The sequence below is a fragment of the Balaenoptera borealis genome, assembly GCF_965194805.1.
Source record: "Balaenoptera borealis genome assembly, chromosome: 9".
NCBI lineage: Eukaryota > Metazoa > Chordata > Mammalia > Artiodactyla > Balaenopteridae > Balaenoptera > Balaenoptera borealis.
In genome coordinates this window covers 8,007,493-8,023,148 of record NC_138873.1, presented here as the reverse complement: position 1 = coordinate 8,023,148, position 15,656 = coordinate 8,007,493, and the positions used below count along the sequence as shown (strand labels likewise).

Genomic DNA, 15,656 nt, shown 5'->3' with positions numbered 1-15,656 from the left:
GAACACTCCTTTGGGGATAAACGGTTTTGGTAAAACTGGATAAGGGCAGCCCAATCAAAAGATTACCTGACCCCTGTAGGAAGTATGAGACTAGTTTCACGTCTCCCAGGTAACACCATCGGTCTTATGCGACGGTCCGGATGACACACAGCCTTGCGTAAGGGCGTATATTCGAATTAAAAAACTTATATTATCGGGTCCATTAAAACCTCACAAGGTTCGCCTTCCCCTCGCTTCTCCGTTAGCAAGGTGCCCCTAGAACTGCTGACACAGGTAAAACCTCCACGTACTAGACAATAGCTCCCCGATTTCGCCTCGAGATTTCAAGGCGGGGACGAACCAAGCGTCCAGGAGGCAGCACTTCCTGACGGAAGAGAGAGCATCGGTTTCCAAATTCTCAAAACTTCAAACAGCGAGGGCTCACGAAGCCTCAATTGACCGGACTCCCCGCCCACGGCAGCGCTCCTTAGGTTGCACCTTGCCGCCAGCGCGCGGAAGCATCACAGATGGGTGCTGTACCGAAGCATGGCCAATCACGCGCCGCCTTCGCCCAGATTCCTCCGCCAGAGGCCGCGCCGCAGCCGCAGGTGGCCCGTCGACCGCGTCCACCCGGCGCCGCCAATCGCGACCCCCGCCGCCCTTCCCGTGATGCCCCGCGGCTGACCTGCGACCTCGCGGCTCACCACTCCCTGCGGCCCGCTTCTCTCCCCGCCCCCGCCGAGCTCGCAGCGCTCCGGCGGCCGCGGGGCGTGCCACCAGGCGCAGCTCCTCCTTTAGCGACTCGAGGCCCTCAGCGGGCGCCCTCCCTTCGCCTTTTCTCCCCGCGGCTGGGCCCGGCGGGCGGGAAGCTGTGGCCGCGTCCGTGAGACAACTGGTCGGTGAGTGGGCCGGGCGCTAACATGGCGGGGCGGAGAAGCGGGCGGGCGCCGGCGGCGGCGCGGGGCGGGGCGGCGGGAGGAGCGGGAAGGGGGTGGGGCGACGGGACCTCGCTTCCTCCCTCAGCGCCATTTTGTGGCAGCGAGACCTGCAAATAAAGGGGAGAGCCGGGGCTGTGGCGGTAGGAGGAGCGCGGGGCCCGGCGGCAGCGGGGTCGGGCGGCCAGGGCAGCGACCGGGTAGCGCGGAGTCAGCCTATGTGACTGGGCGGCGCCGGCGCGGCCTCCGTCAGGAGAGGTAGGTGCGGGCCGCCCGCCGGAGCGGCGGCGAGGACCTCGGGGTCCCCAGGGCTGAGGCGCGGCCGCCCGGCCCGGGAAGGGGCGGACGGAGCACAGGGGGCGACTCGCGGTTCCCGGGCCCGCCGGCCTTCCGTTATCCGCGCCGCCTTTCCGCCTGCAGGGACACTTCCGCCACCCCGAGGCCATTTTACCTCAGTTCTCAGGGTCCCGGGGGCGAGGTGGGCGCTCCCGCGGGGCGGGCGACACCCGGAGGCCGCCCCCTCGGTGCGCGTCCAGTCCCCGCCCCGGTGTCGCCGGCTCCCACCACGGCCGGAGCGCGAGGACTGGCGACACGAAAGAGTTCAGCAGGGGAAGGAAAGCACCGTTCGTTGACCACATCTCACGTCGCGCAGTAGCTTAATATTGCAGCTGCGTTGTCTTGTAGACTTCCATTTTTAAATGATGGCATGCGTTCTGAATTAAAAGAGAAAAATTATTTATTGAATTAGAGGTTTTCGTGAAATTTTCGAGTCTCACCTCGGATCCCTGTAAGGCTGTTACTAATTTTTTAAACCATATTTTACTAGTCAGTAGGGAGCACATAGTGGAAAAGTCCAAGTTTGTTTTGATGAAGTCAGTTGGATATTTGATCCCAGAGGACTGTGTTAAAATCCTTAATAACCGTGTTTATAAAGCAAGAAACGATTCTTTTGCCGGAGATTTAAAAAGATAGAAAAATACTTTCATGATCAGGTTATAGTCCTGAGTTGTCTATCTAGTTTTCCTTCTCAGAATTTAGTTAATTCCATTGCTGAGGAAGGTAAGTGGAAGTCACGCGTCTGTCACTACAAGTTCTACCGGGTTTCTTTTTTTTTTTTTTTTTTAATTGAAGTATAGTCGATTTACAATGTTGTTAGTTTCAGGTGTACAACAAAGTGATTACCGGGTTTTTTATTTAAAAACTTTGACCATTAAGATTTCTATGACAGATAAACATGTTGTAGACACTTAAAACACCATAAAAAGCTACCGTGAACATCTTTTCAAGATGCCTAAATGTTATATATCTATATACATGTCATTTAGTAGCATCTGATTAGGCAACTTGGGGAAAGAAATTGCGGTCCATTAGAAATTGGGAAAGAAATCGGGGCTTGTGATAAAGATGAGGTTAAATTTCAAGGGTTTGGGTGGCTGTATTCCTAGAGTGCGTTCAGATTCAACGTTATCTTAAGCAGATAGCTATAGCTAAGAGATCAGTATTTTCACTTCTCAGTGGCGGAACTTAGGCAAACTACCTAAATTTCTAACTCCCAAAGGACAAAAGTACTGATAAAAGTGTATCCCAGGCACTGCTATTTTTTACTTAGCTCGTCTAATTTATAGAACTTCATAATATATAGCTTTCCTGATTGAATTTTGAGTATTTGTCAGAAATGAGTTGGTATAATACAGAAAATCCATAGCAGCCTTGTGGCATGGAGATGAGAGTTGTAATAATTGTATTTGTCCAGTACGTTACAGCTTTCAGAGCCCGTTACACTCTTGTATGTATGTATAGGTGTCATATAGAATCTCCTTGAAAATATTCTTTGTTTAGAGGTCTTGATCATTTTCATTCAATTGTACATTATCTTGCTCTTGAAAAAAAATATTTTTCTTGCTCTTAAAAATTTTCTGTTGGATCCTTTTGCAAAGCAAGACGTAGATAGTATTTGGTTTTATTCTTGTTTTTATTACCTCCCATTTTTCTGCATCCAAGTGTTTTCTATTACTAAGCTTATTAGAGCAAAACTTTTCAATATTCCTGTAACAGTATATCCCATTAGATGTTAAGGCGGTGCATCAGGCTAGACTCAGTGCTATAAATAAACATTCTCAACTCTTGAAAACGTAGTTGGTGGAGTTTAATCTTTCCTAAATACACATTAAAATTCTCTTTTATGTTAATGTTAGTATTTTATTTGAAATATCTTTTGTTTGTATAGTATCTTTATGGCACTTAAAACATTGACCTTCGTAGCACTTTGTGGGGCAGGCAAAATTGGTATCCTCTTTTTGCTGATTTGGAGACTGCAATCTAGAGAAAGTGACTTACTCAAGATCACATGACTGATACATAGTCAAGAAAAGTTGGTCTTCCAGTTCCTAACAAGTACACTTCTACTACAGTGCCTAGACTAATACAGTGTCAGATTATTAGTTTTTTAACGTTTAGTTGTGATTAGTTTCAGCAAGGTACATGATTTCTTACTGAAGTTGTGTTGGCTGGTACTTGCGTCTCTGTTAAGGGAGAACTGAGTTGCATAACTTGGGATCATAATGCTAAGAGCCAGGGAAGTACTGGGATCTGGGATGCTAGGCACCTAGCCAACCAAAACTGAACTCTCCATCATGAGCTGTTTCTCAGTGTAAAGGCATCAAGAGTAGATGGTGGTTCTGACAGTCTAAACTTAAGAGCTGTATTACCTCTGAATTATCCACATGGATAACAAAACTTTACGTAAAACCATGTTCTAGCCAATCCTCTTAAACTTGCTAAAAGGTAGCCAAATTGGTCAATTTTTGCTTTTTTTCTATTTTGCTTTTCTGCATTCTCTAGCTAAGCTTGATCATTATTGAGGATGGAGGAGTGGGAGAATTATCTATCTTCATCAGTTACCAACTTTTGTCCTAACCACCCCCCCCTTTTTTTAGTAAGTAGCTGTTTTAATCTGAGTTAATCACCTAATGATTCATAACCCTTTTCATCATCTGGAAAATGGAAACTAACTTCAACTTTAAAAGTTGTGGTTATTAAATAAGTGATTCATAGCACTGGGTATATATTCATTTTTTCCCTTCAAGACTCAGGGTTCAACTCCAAATGATATTTCAGTCATTCTATTTTTCTGATATGAGAATAGCTTGTTCTAAGAACCTGGAATATCCATTGTCTTTATGAATGTAGAATTAACTTTAGATGGTATTGTGCTTGTCAGTTGTGCTAAAAAAATTGCCTTGGGGAGTAATAAATTTCACAGCACATGTGCAGTGAGAGAGTCAGAATTGAGAACCAGGTTCTATTTTGATTAAATAGTTGAATGTTGATGCTTTCAAATTTTAAGCCTGTTTCTAATTTGCCTTTTGCCACACTGTCCATTTAACTGTTGTGGCATATCATGGAATCTCAAGCAAAGATTGACTTCTCATCAGCAAAAAATAAGGGAGGAATTTATTACTAAATGCTTATGTTTTGATTTCCCAAGTCACATATTCCATAACATGTGGAGTGACTTGTGATTGAGAGTCAACATGTGAAATGCAAACATATATACAAAACCTGTGTTTATCCCTGACTTACATTACAAATTTAAACATCCATTTTTATAAAGAAAATGTAGATATTCTTTAAGCAATGTGTAATTAGAATCTACCCAGCATCAAGCTTTTTAAAAGGAAAGAGAACATAAGCCAGTGTTAAAAATGTAAATAACTTGCTGTTTAGAATTCTGAAAATTGGGGGTCACCAAGAATTCTGCAGTGGGGCTTAGAGACAAAAACAGGAGCGGGACTCCCCTGATGGTCCAGTGGGTAGGACTCCGGGCTCCCTATGCAGGGGGCCAGGGTTCGATCCCTGGTCGGGGGAACTAGATCCCACATGCCACAACTAAGAAGCCCTCATGCTGCATGTGGCATTATTTCATTCTTTTTTATGGCTGAGTAATATTCCATTGTGTATATGTACAACATGCACAGTTTTGAGATGGGAAGCCTTTAGAAGGATTTAACCAGAAGACTGACATATAGGTACACATTTATATACTATTTAAGTATGTTAAGAGTTCAAATGGCTCAAGTTTTCTTGTACCTTTTTAATACGTTATTAGTATGTTATTGATATTTACCATTGGACAAATGGGAAGTTCAAAGGAAATGTTAAACTTGAGTTGTGGATTCCAAGAGGTTGCAGTCTAGTGGAGTGAATACACATTAAAACCATTTTAAAATAGAAGTAGTCAGCCCTCTGGAGATAAACATGGTGAGGGTTTGTTCCCAAATGCTTGGATTCACTCTAGAGTCACGTTAGGATAGTTAGTCACTAAGCAGCTGTCTATAACTTGCAACAGAGATTATAAACTGGGTGATAAGGGGCCTAAAGTAGGCAGGGGCCAATTCAGAGAAAAAGAATACCGATTTTTAAATTGTAGAAATATGGCCATGTCTTCATAGGTATTGGTTGGGCATAGAGACTTGATCAACTCCATCAGCCCAGAAACAAATGATAAATGCTCAGGTTTTTGTTTTACATCCAATGATAAGACTATCAAAGAGGGAAGAATTAAGCCAGTTAATTTATGATATGATCAATGTATAATTTTTTTCCTTAAAATGTACTGATTTCTTCAACTCGGTGTACCTAATCTGAAAATCAGGGTTTAATGACAGTATGATTAGAATATTTGAATTGGGATTGTATGTAATATAAAAAATGGTCTTGAAAATCATCTCCTTTTGAGGAATCTCAGATATTCACTAAGAAGTCAAGTAGCTTTTAAAACTCAGTTTTACACTGTAAATTCTTTGATTAAGTTATTTTTGTGTATAATTGACATGTTATTTTCAGGTGTACAACATAGTGATTGATGTTTATATACATTGCAAGAGGATCACCACATAAATCTAGTTACCATCTGTCACTATACGTAGTTACAAAAGTTTTTTTCTTGTGATGAAGATTTTGACTCTTTCAGCAGCTTTCAAATCTACATAATACGGTATTATTAACTATAGTCACTGTGCTGTACATTATATCTCCGTGACTTATTTACTGGCTACTTATTTGTTTGGAGTTTGTAGTAAGTATGGGTAGGTAAAATAAACTAAAAAGAAAGTTTAAGATGTAAGGGAACATTTATGACTTTGCTGCTAGAAAGGATACCTAGGAATAACTTTAAATTAGCTTCTTTTTGTTAAATTTGAATATTAGGAAATAGCACAAGTATTTTCAGTAAGCATAATAAAGTTAATGAGAGTATTTCTGTCATTAATCTTTTTCAACAGGATTAAGTGAATTTTATGTAAATTTATAAAAGAAGCTAATTTTAAGATACAAATTATTCTGTGACATGAAGTTAAATAATGTAGGGATATTTTTATTAAGGTATAAATACTTTCATACCTGCATTGTGTAGTGATGAATTATCGTGAGGATGATAGATTTGACCTTACTATAACAATGTTAATTCTGTAAAAGGAAAGGCTTAGCAACAGGTATTACCCTTCCTCTATCCTTTCAACAAGATGCCTGGGATACTGCCTGAGGCCAGTATCGGACTTCAGCACAAACCTATTACTTCTGCTGCCAGATTTGTCTTTCACAGGGCAGTTGTAAGAATGCATTGAAAAATTGTATTTCTTCGGGACTTCCCTGGTGGTCCAATGGTTAATTATATTTCTTTCAATCCTTTGTGGCAACATTACAAAGAATGATCAACTTTTTTTTAAGAGAGTTTTAAAAAATAACCTAATAACAATAGTAATGTAAGATGTTAACAAAGGAGAAACTGGGTGCAGAGTGTATTGGAACCCTGTAATATCTTTGCAGCCTTTCTGTAAATCTAAAACTAGTTTAAGAGGTATATTTTTTTTTTCACATCTTTATCAGAGTATAAATGCTTTACAATGTTGTTAGTTTCTGCTGTACAACAGAGTGAACCAGCTATATGTATACATTTTATCCCCATATCCCCTCCCTCTTGAGCGTCCCTCCCACCCTCCCTCTTGAGCGTCCCTCTAGGTGGTCACAGAGCACCGAGCTGATCTCCCTGTGCTATGCAGCAGCTTCCTGCTAGCTATCTATTTTACATTTGGTAGTGTATATATATCAGTGCTACTTTCTTACTTCATCCCAGCTCCCCCCCACCCCACCCCGTGCTCTCAAGTCTGTTCCCTACGTCTGCGTCTTTATTCCTGCCCTGCCACTAGGTTCATCAGTACCGCTTTTTTAACTTCCATATATATGCGTTAGCATACAGTATTTGTTTTTCTTTCTGACTTACTTCACTCTGTATGACAGATTCTAGGTCCATCCACTTCACTGCAAATAACTCAATTTCATTCCTAAAAGGTTTATTTTAATTTAAAAGAATAACCTAATGATTTGGTCATAACTGAGTTCAGTAATAAATTCGTTTGAAAAAGCCAGTATTTTTTTCTTTTTACTTTAACTGGAAGAAAATCAGTTGACTTTCCTCTCTTTACTCCTTTTTCTAGGATTCAAGATGACCAACGAGGAACCTCTTCCTAAAAAGGTTTGTTTTTTCAGCAGTTTCTAAGCACTTTTTTTGACTAACAGAGTTGAAGGGACTATCCATATTGTTTGCTTGTTTACTCCCTTGTCTTATATTAATAATAGCATCATGGGTGTATCATGTGTGAGAAATTGTATCTAATACGTAATATATTTTTAGAATATTTTCGGCCTTTGGAAAACTTTTGTAATAATGACATCCCCATGGTCAACTTGTAGCCTTTATCATATGAATATTCCTAGCTATATAACTACAAATAATGTCAAACTAAGAGATTATTTTACAAGATCCTATAAGTTACTTATTTTCTTTTTTTTCCTAACTTAAGTCCATTTGGTTGTAATGGAGAACCACTTCCATATTTTTCAAAAAATGTTACAGCTAGTTGGTTCTTAGATTCTACCATTTCCTCTGAAGTTTTATTTTCTAGTCTCATTTTCCCCATTTCATCTTCAGTTTAGCCACTATGACACACACACAAAAGAGGTTACAAAAGAATAACAGTTTCTAAGAGGTATTTATAATCCAGTTGGGAGAGTAGGGTTATGTGCTTATTAACCAGTGAATATTTAAGTGGACAATTTAAATAGTAAATGTTATGGAAATTTCTGTTCTAAGTTTTGGGGTCAAGTGCTTTAACAATCTTGAGAATTACTGGGTGCTTTCTGTTAGGCTTTTAATATATTCTGGTATAACGATTTTCCCTTTTCTGTTTTCTGATAGTAACGTTACTGGTAAATGCTAGAATTTGAAACATTTTTATAAAGAAAAATGTTTTAATATCTTTTAAGGGAAATTAATTAGACTTAATTTTATATTAAAGTAGGAGAGGTACCTTAGCTTTACAATCTTCTTTTGGTATAGAGAAAACATTTCTTATTTCTCAATTTGCAAAGCAATTTCATCTCATTAGAATATTATGCCCATTTTAAAGAACTTTTTATTTTGAAATAATTACTGATTCATAGGAAGTTGTAAAGAAATGTACAGGGAGGGGGCTTCCCTGGTGGTGCAGTGGTTAAGAATCTGCCTGCCAATGCAGGGGACACGGGTTCGAGCCCTGGTCTGGGAAGATCCCACATGCCGCGGAGCAACTAAGCCCATGCGCCACAGCTACTGAGCCTGCGCTCTAGAGCTCGCGAGCCACAACTACTGAGCCCGTGTGCCACAACTACTGAAGCCTGTGCACCTAGAGCCCATGCTCTGCAACAAGAGAAGCCACCGCAATAAGCCCGCGCACCACAAGGAAGAGTAGCCCCCGCTCGCCGCAACTAGAGAAAGCCCGCGCGCTGCAACGAAAACCCAATGCAGCCAACAAAAAAGGGCTTCCCTGGTAGCGCAGTGGTTAAGAATCCGTCAGTGCAGAGGACATGGGTTCAAGCCCTGGTCCAGGAAGATCCCACGTGCTGCAGAGCAACTAAGCCCGTGCACCACAACTACTGAACCTGTGCTCTAGGGCCCACGAGCCACAACTACTGAGCCCTCGTGCCACTACTGAAGCCTGCACGCCTACAGCCTGTGCTCTGCAACAAGAGAAGCCACCACAATGAGAAGCCAGCGCACCGAAACGAAGAGTAGCCCCCGCTTGCTGCAACTAGAGAAAGCCCATGCGCAGCAACGAAGACCCAATGCAACCAAAAATAAAATAAATTAAAAAAAAAACTTTATAAAAAAAGAAATGTATAGGGAGGTTCTGTGCACTCTTCACCCAGCCTCCTTCAGCGTTAACATCTTGCATAACTGTCAGACATCTTGCATAAGAATATCAAAACCAGGAACTTGACATTGGTACAATCCACAGAGCATATTCAGATTTCCCTGGTTATGTGTGCATTCTCTGTGTGTGGCTCTATGCAGTGTTATCACTTGTAACTTAATGTAAACAGCACCACAACCAAAATAGTTACCTGAACCATTACCACAAGTCTTTCTTATGCCATTTTTTATAGCCACATCCATCCTCTCCCACTCCATTCTTAATCCCTGGCAACCACTAATCAGTTCTTCATTTCTAAAATTATGCTATTTCACAAATGTCGTATATGTGAAATTATGCTGTATTACGTATCCTTTGAGTTTTTTCACACAGCATAATTTCCTTCAGCTTTATCCAAGTTGTTGCATATGTCAGTTGTCTGTTTCTTGTATTGCTGTATTTCATAGTATCATGGTTTACTATTCACCTGTTGAAAGACATCTGGGTAGTTTCCAGTTTTTGGCTATTACAAATAAAGCTGCTGTGAGCATTTGTGTACAAGTTTCTGTGTGAAAATAAATTTTCATTTCTTTGGAATATGTGCTTAAGAGTGCAACTGTTGAGTTGTATGGAACATCCATTTTTAGTTTTAAAAGGATTCGCCAAACTATTTTCCAGAGCAGCTGTACCATTTTACTTTCTCACCAGCAATGTATGAAGGCTCAGTTTTTCTGCATCTTCACTCAGTATTTGGTGTTACCGCTATTTTTTTATTTAGCCATTCTAATAGGGTGTAATGATAGCTCATTGCGTTTTAATTTGCATTTTCCTAATAATGATACCTGTTTTAAAGATAACAAATAGTCCACCTTTTAAAAACTTCGTTCCAAAAAATAAGATTTTTTTTTAAAAAACGTCTTAGTGTATGTACTAAGCCATTTAAGTTTCAGACATTTCAGTACAGGCTTCCTTTTGGGAGGAGCTTTGTGTGTCTTTGGTAAAAAGAGGGGATTCCTAATAAACTAGCAGTTGAGGGATTAAAAGTTTGATCCTATCTTCATAAAAATAAGAATGTAAGTGCCAGTGGTGTTTAATATTTAAAACTTTTAGAAAGAGCACTTAGTTTGTATCATAATTCTCTTTATAGGTTCGACTGAGTGAAACAGACTTCAAAGTTATGGCACGAGATGAATTAATTCTCAGGTAAAATGTTCTTTTACCAAATAAAAATCTTTCTATAGAACATTATGTTGTGATTCTGTACTATAGTGTTTATCTTTATGTGAGATTTTGTTTTTAATGTTAATACATCCTCAAATCATTTAATATATTTTTTGAACCTCTTTCCTACGGCCTGTTTCTTCATTATATAAACATTGGGGAAAGAATAACACTTTAAAGAACTAAAGCACTAGCTTGGGTAACTTCTAGACTGATAGGTAACCTGAATTTTTTTCTTGTAGAGGGCAAATACTCAGAACTTTAACTTGAAAAGCGTTTGTACTTCATATGCATAACTTGCTATGGGGAAAGACCCTGCTCTCAGGAAGCTTTCAGTTTACCAAATGAATAGACTTGTTTTGATGTAGTTAATTTTTTTACTTTTCTGCATAACATATGGAAAAGTTGTACTCCTTAAGGATATTCTTCTCGTTGTGGAAGAAATATGTTATTTACTGGTGAAGCAGTTACTCTTTCTCATAACTGTGACCTTGGTCAACTCATTTAACTTTATATCTTTCATTTTATTATCTGCAAGTTAAAGCAGTTGGATTAAATTACTTTTAAAGATGACGTCCAGCTCTGAATTTCTGTGGTTATCTTAAAATGTCTTACTAAAGCAGATTGTCAAGTACAGCATTATATTATTCATTTTTCAAATGTAAGAAATCAGAAAATGGGATCACGCATGTTTTGTATTTTATAACTTAAATATATTCTTTTTGCATTTTATCACTATGGTAAGTTTTTTATGAGGTAACTTTTAGATCAAAATAAAATGAATGTTTTTCAGGGCAACCTGCAAGTTCACTGAACTTTTTCCTCTAGAAATTTCAAGGAATTTTTACTTGAGGAACTGAGTAAATTTAACAGAGTGGAAGTTGGGGAGAGAAAAGGTGGTTTTATGAGAGGGAAACACAGATGACATGCTCCATTGTTTCCTAGAGCCTGATAATTTCCCACCCTTGTTGACTTAACTAGCTACTCTATTGCAGACATCCTCTTTATTTTCCTTTACCGTAATCTCATGCATAGAACAGTTTTTCTATTGCATACCTTCATTTTCCTGTACATAAAATTTAAATACTTAGTATTTTAAAATACTCTTGTCCTTCCCTGCTGATGTAGACGCTTGTGATATACTAACGCTCGTGTTGATGTTCTCTTTGTACCTCTGATATGGTACACTCCTTGCCTTTTATCCTTTCTTAGATAATTCCTCTGGTTAATATGTGTCGTTTCTTGATTTAACTGTTGGGGGGGAAATCGGTACTATAATCTTAATTTAAAAATCAGGAACAATTTTTTATGTTAAGTTACCTTTAAGGTTTTTAAAATAGTGCAATTTATATTCTTGAGGTCAGTTTAATTTCTTTATTTAGGGACTTCTCATTTATGACTTTTAAGTAGGTTTTTTTCCTCATTAATTCTCTTTGTGATTTTAAATTAACTGCTACTTAGTCTTTTTTTTTCTACTTGATGAGGATGTTTGGTTTGAGCTTTTATATATATATATATTTTTTTTTTTTTTTTTTTTTAATTTATTTAAGGCTGTGTTGGGTCTTTGTTGCTGCACCTGGGCTTTCTCTAGTTGTGGCGAGCGGGGCCTACTCTTCATTGGGGTGTGTGGCCTTCTCATTGCAGTGACTTCTCTTGTTGTGGAGCACGGGCTTTAGGCACTCGGGCTTCAGTAGTTGTGGCTCGCGGGCTCTAGAGCGCAGGCTCAGTAGTTGTGGTGCACAGGCTTAGTTGCTCTGCGGCATGTGGGATCTTCCCGGACCAGGACTCGAACGCACGTCCCCTGCATTGGCAGGTGGATTCTTAACCAGTGCGTCACCAGGGAAGTCCCTGAGCTTTTATATTTCTCATTTCCTCTAAAATAAATAGTTCTTATATAATCTCCACAAAACATCTTTATTCATCCCAAAACGTTGAATGAACTCCTTTTTGTGTCCTAGGTTGTAGAGGCCGTAAAAATGAGCATGCCCTTGGCCTAGTCTTTATGTAGAATGGATTAGCTTGATATTATGGAATATTTTTGTTCGTTGTGTTGTAATGTTAATAAATCTCATAGCAAACTTGTCTAAGGTTTTAAGATTATAAAAATATTTTCTAAAATCAAAGTAAATTTTAATGAGCTGTAATTGAAGCGCACTTTGAAAACAGCTCTTCAGTAAGCAAGGTGGCAGACAGCTTACTTTCCAGGAGCAGTTGCTTACACATAAGACTGGGGGAAGTTCGTTATCTGCAGTAATTACCAAGAGCAGCTAATATGGCCTGTATTTTGAGGGTAGAGGAATATAATGAAGAAAGGTCCTGATGGCATACGGCACGTATGGAAGTTGTTTCTGCTAATTAGATATGCTTTTGAAAAATAGTATGTTCTCCTCCCCCCCCCCTTTTTTTTTTTTACTTTGAGAGAGTCACATGGTATTTTCACTTAAGAGCCGAGATAACCTTCAGTCCCTTAAAATCAGGCACTTAAAAAAATGTTTTTTAATGTTTTTTTAATTTTATTTAATTTTATTGATTTTTGGCTGCGTTGGGTCTTCGTTGCTGTGCACGGGCTTTTTTCTAGTTGCGGCGAGCAGCGGCTGCTCTTGGTTGCGGTGGGCAGGCTTCTCATTGCAATGGCTTCTCTTGTTGCAGAGCACGGGCTCTAGGCACAGAGGCTTCGGTAATTGTGGCACGCGGGCTCTGGAGTGTGGGCTCAGTAGTTGTGGCACACGGGCTTAGTTGCTCCGCAGCATGTGGGATCTTCCCGGAGCAGGGCTCAAACCCATGTCCCCTGCATTCGGATTCTTAACCACTGCGCCACCAGGGAAGTCCCTAGGAATGTTTTTAAAATGCCTTTTGTTTGAGGTGGACAGCATATCTGAAAAGTAGTGTTAAGTTTTTCAGTCAGCTTCCATAATCCGGGCAACATGCTGAACATCAGTGATACAAAGTCCTGTATGGTGTGTGATCTGACCCACGGGAACACTGCTTGGTATATTCTCAGCAGGGAACACTTTTCTCTGTGTTTCCATTTACCTAACTCTTGTAAGTTGAGAAGGAATAATTTTGAAGTGACTTATTTATTATGGGTTAAACTAGATTTACAGTTATCTCAAAATGGAAGAGACATTAAAATTCATGCAGTGGAATTCTCAGTATTACTTAAAGCTTATGGATGTGGTTTTCTAGTATATTTAATAAAAGCAATTTAAACATAACTAATATGGATTTATTTTTGTACTAGGTGGAAACAATATGAAGCATATGTGCAAGCTTTGGAGGGCAAGTACACAGATCTTAACTGTAAGTTTGAGTTTTAGCTTCCTAAAGACTATGTGACTATTGCCTTTTAGATTGTTGTTATAAGCACAGGATAACTGGTTTTACTAAGTAATTTTTATTCAAGCATTTTATTGAGGAACTCTGTCCAGGCACTGTGTTGGGTGCTAAGAAATAGGTGAATGAGACATGCTCTCTCTTCTTGAAGAGTTCGCAGTCATTGGAGAAGACCAACCTGCAATAATCTTATAATAGCACCTCTCTTTTAACTGAACTACAAAGTTCTAAGAGAGCATAGATAGGGAAATTCACAACTACTTGAAACTTTCCTTGATGTGTCCCTTCCACAGAGAAATTTCAAGTGAAGCATGAGTTATTACTCTAGAAGAGAGAAGCAACCAGTATTAAATTTATGATAGCTTAAATTGTAACAGTAGGATATAGCTATGTATTTATGGATTTTTCAACATCTGCTAAAAATAATACAACAAAGTTTATCATTTCAGACTAATTTAGTCTTTGTCACTTTTCACTGAGTTAGAGTAACATACTATTTGTGAGTATAAAAACCAGTACACTTTTCCAAGTTCAGAAAGCTTAATATCCTAAAATCTCAATTATTGTATGATTATAGTATAATCCATAGAAGTTGTGAACATTATGAAAGCTTAAAGTAATAATTGTCTCTGCAGTTATGGGCATGTTTATATTGAATAGGTTAAAAACGGTACTAATCAGGACTTTGTGAATACTTCATAGTATAAACAAATGCAAATAAATGAAGTTTCCTGGTGTTTGTTGGTAACAGATTAGCCTATAACAACGTAATCCCGTCTAGCATTAAGCGGCTGTGGACCCGTATAACAGCACTAACTCCTAAAAGAGCACTCATGATCAGGAACAAATTTCATTGTTACAAAAGCATTGACAGAATAGAAAGTAAAGACTTAAACTTTTTACCTTGGTTTTTATCATTGTTCAAAGGCAATCAGAACTTTCTTTTGGTTAGTTCAGTTTGATCTTGAAATTATATTTCATGATGTTGGGGGTTTTTTTCCTTTTAATCATCAGCTAATGATGTAACTGGCTTAAGGGAATCTGAAGAAAAACTAAAGCAACAACAGCAAGAGTCTGCACGCAGGGAAAACATTCTTGTAATGCGACTAGCAACCAAGGAGCAAGAGATGCAAGAGTGTACTGTAAGTATTTCAAATGTTTTAAAGTCTTTTTGAGGAATTGGGGTTTGGATCACATTATGACATGTATTCATTCACATTAAGCTAATTTTGTATACTTAATACGAATTATAGATGCACATTTTGTTAAGGTAGAAATGCTTTGAGCTTAAATGTGCTAAATGTAAAATTTTGATAGATAACCTTTCATCATTGGATTTAAAGTAATTTTTCTGTGGCCAAGAAGTCAAAAATCTTAAGTTATTCTCTGAAATCTCCATGATTTATAAGAATTAGTATATTGGTTCAGATATCTTTAAGTGATATCTGAGGGTATAAGCAGCATTTACTCTTTACTAAGCAAGCCGTCTGATTAGTTTCTCCTCTGCTGTCTTTACCCCTTTCTGCATAAAGTTATTTTTCTTAGTATCATCAACTTCTACCATGTCTTTTAATTCTTAATCTTTCATTTGTACTATTTGCCATGTCTACATAGATCTGAAATCTAATGGTATATTTGATCCTTTAGCTCTGGGATTGAATTTAGAGTCAGTTTTATGCTGTCTTTGACAGTCTTAGCCCTTTCTTTTAGTGTTTGTATATGTCAGTTATATAAAATAGGGGCAGCTCTATTCCTGTTGTTTCTAATCATTTTTTTTTTTCCTTTCTTTTTTTTGTTTTTTTGTTTTTGGGCTGCACTGCGCGGCTTGCGAGATCTTAGTTTCCTGACCAGGAATCAAACCCAGGCCCCTGCCGTGAAAGTGCTGAGTCCTAACCTCTGGACCACCAGGGAATTCCCTGTTGTTTCTCATCTGAAAAGCTGAAATTTTCCTGAATTTTTT

The 15,656-nt window shown here is 39.0% G+C and overlaps 2 protein-coding genes across 5 annotated transcripts in view; one reads left to right on the top strand and one right to left on the bottom strand.

Annotated features, from left to right (window-relative positions):
• The window catches only part of SOD2 (superoxide dismutase 2), a 36,485-nt gene extending 35,677 nt beyond the window's left edge, over nt 1-808 (bottom strand). Inside the window, exon 1 of the mRNA XM_082404657.1 lies at nt 665-808. The gene's annotated coding sequence lies outside the window, so the exon portion shown is untranslated. The remainder of the gene's footprint in view (nt 1-664) is intronic.
• The window catches only part of WTAP (WT1 associated protein), a 25,584-nt gene continuing 10,673 nt past the window's right edge, over nt 746-15,656 (top strand). The window contains exons 1-6 of one of the 4 annotated variants that reach the window (XM_082404621.1): nt 991-1,172; nt 5,760-5,910; nt 7,409-7,446; nt 10,290-10,345; nt 13,605-13,663; nt 14,711-14,838. In XM_082404621.1, the coding sequence (XP_082260747.1) occupies nt 7,417-7,446; nt 10,290-10,345; nt 13,605-13,663; nt 14,711-14,838 (273 nt within the window). In that variant the 5' untranslated portion in view covers nt 991-1,172; nt 5,760-5,910; nt 7,409-7,416. Of the gene's footprint in view, nt 879-990; nt 1,173-5,759; nt 5,911-7,408; nt 7,447-10,289; nt 10,346-13,604; nt 13,664-14,710; nt 14,839-15,656 lie in introns of those variants that run through there. The other 3 variants (XM_082404620.1, XM_082404619.1, XM_082404622.1) reach the window with 3 other exon arrangements.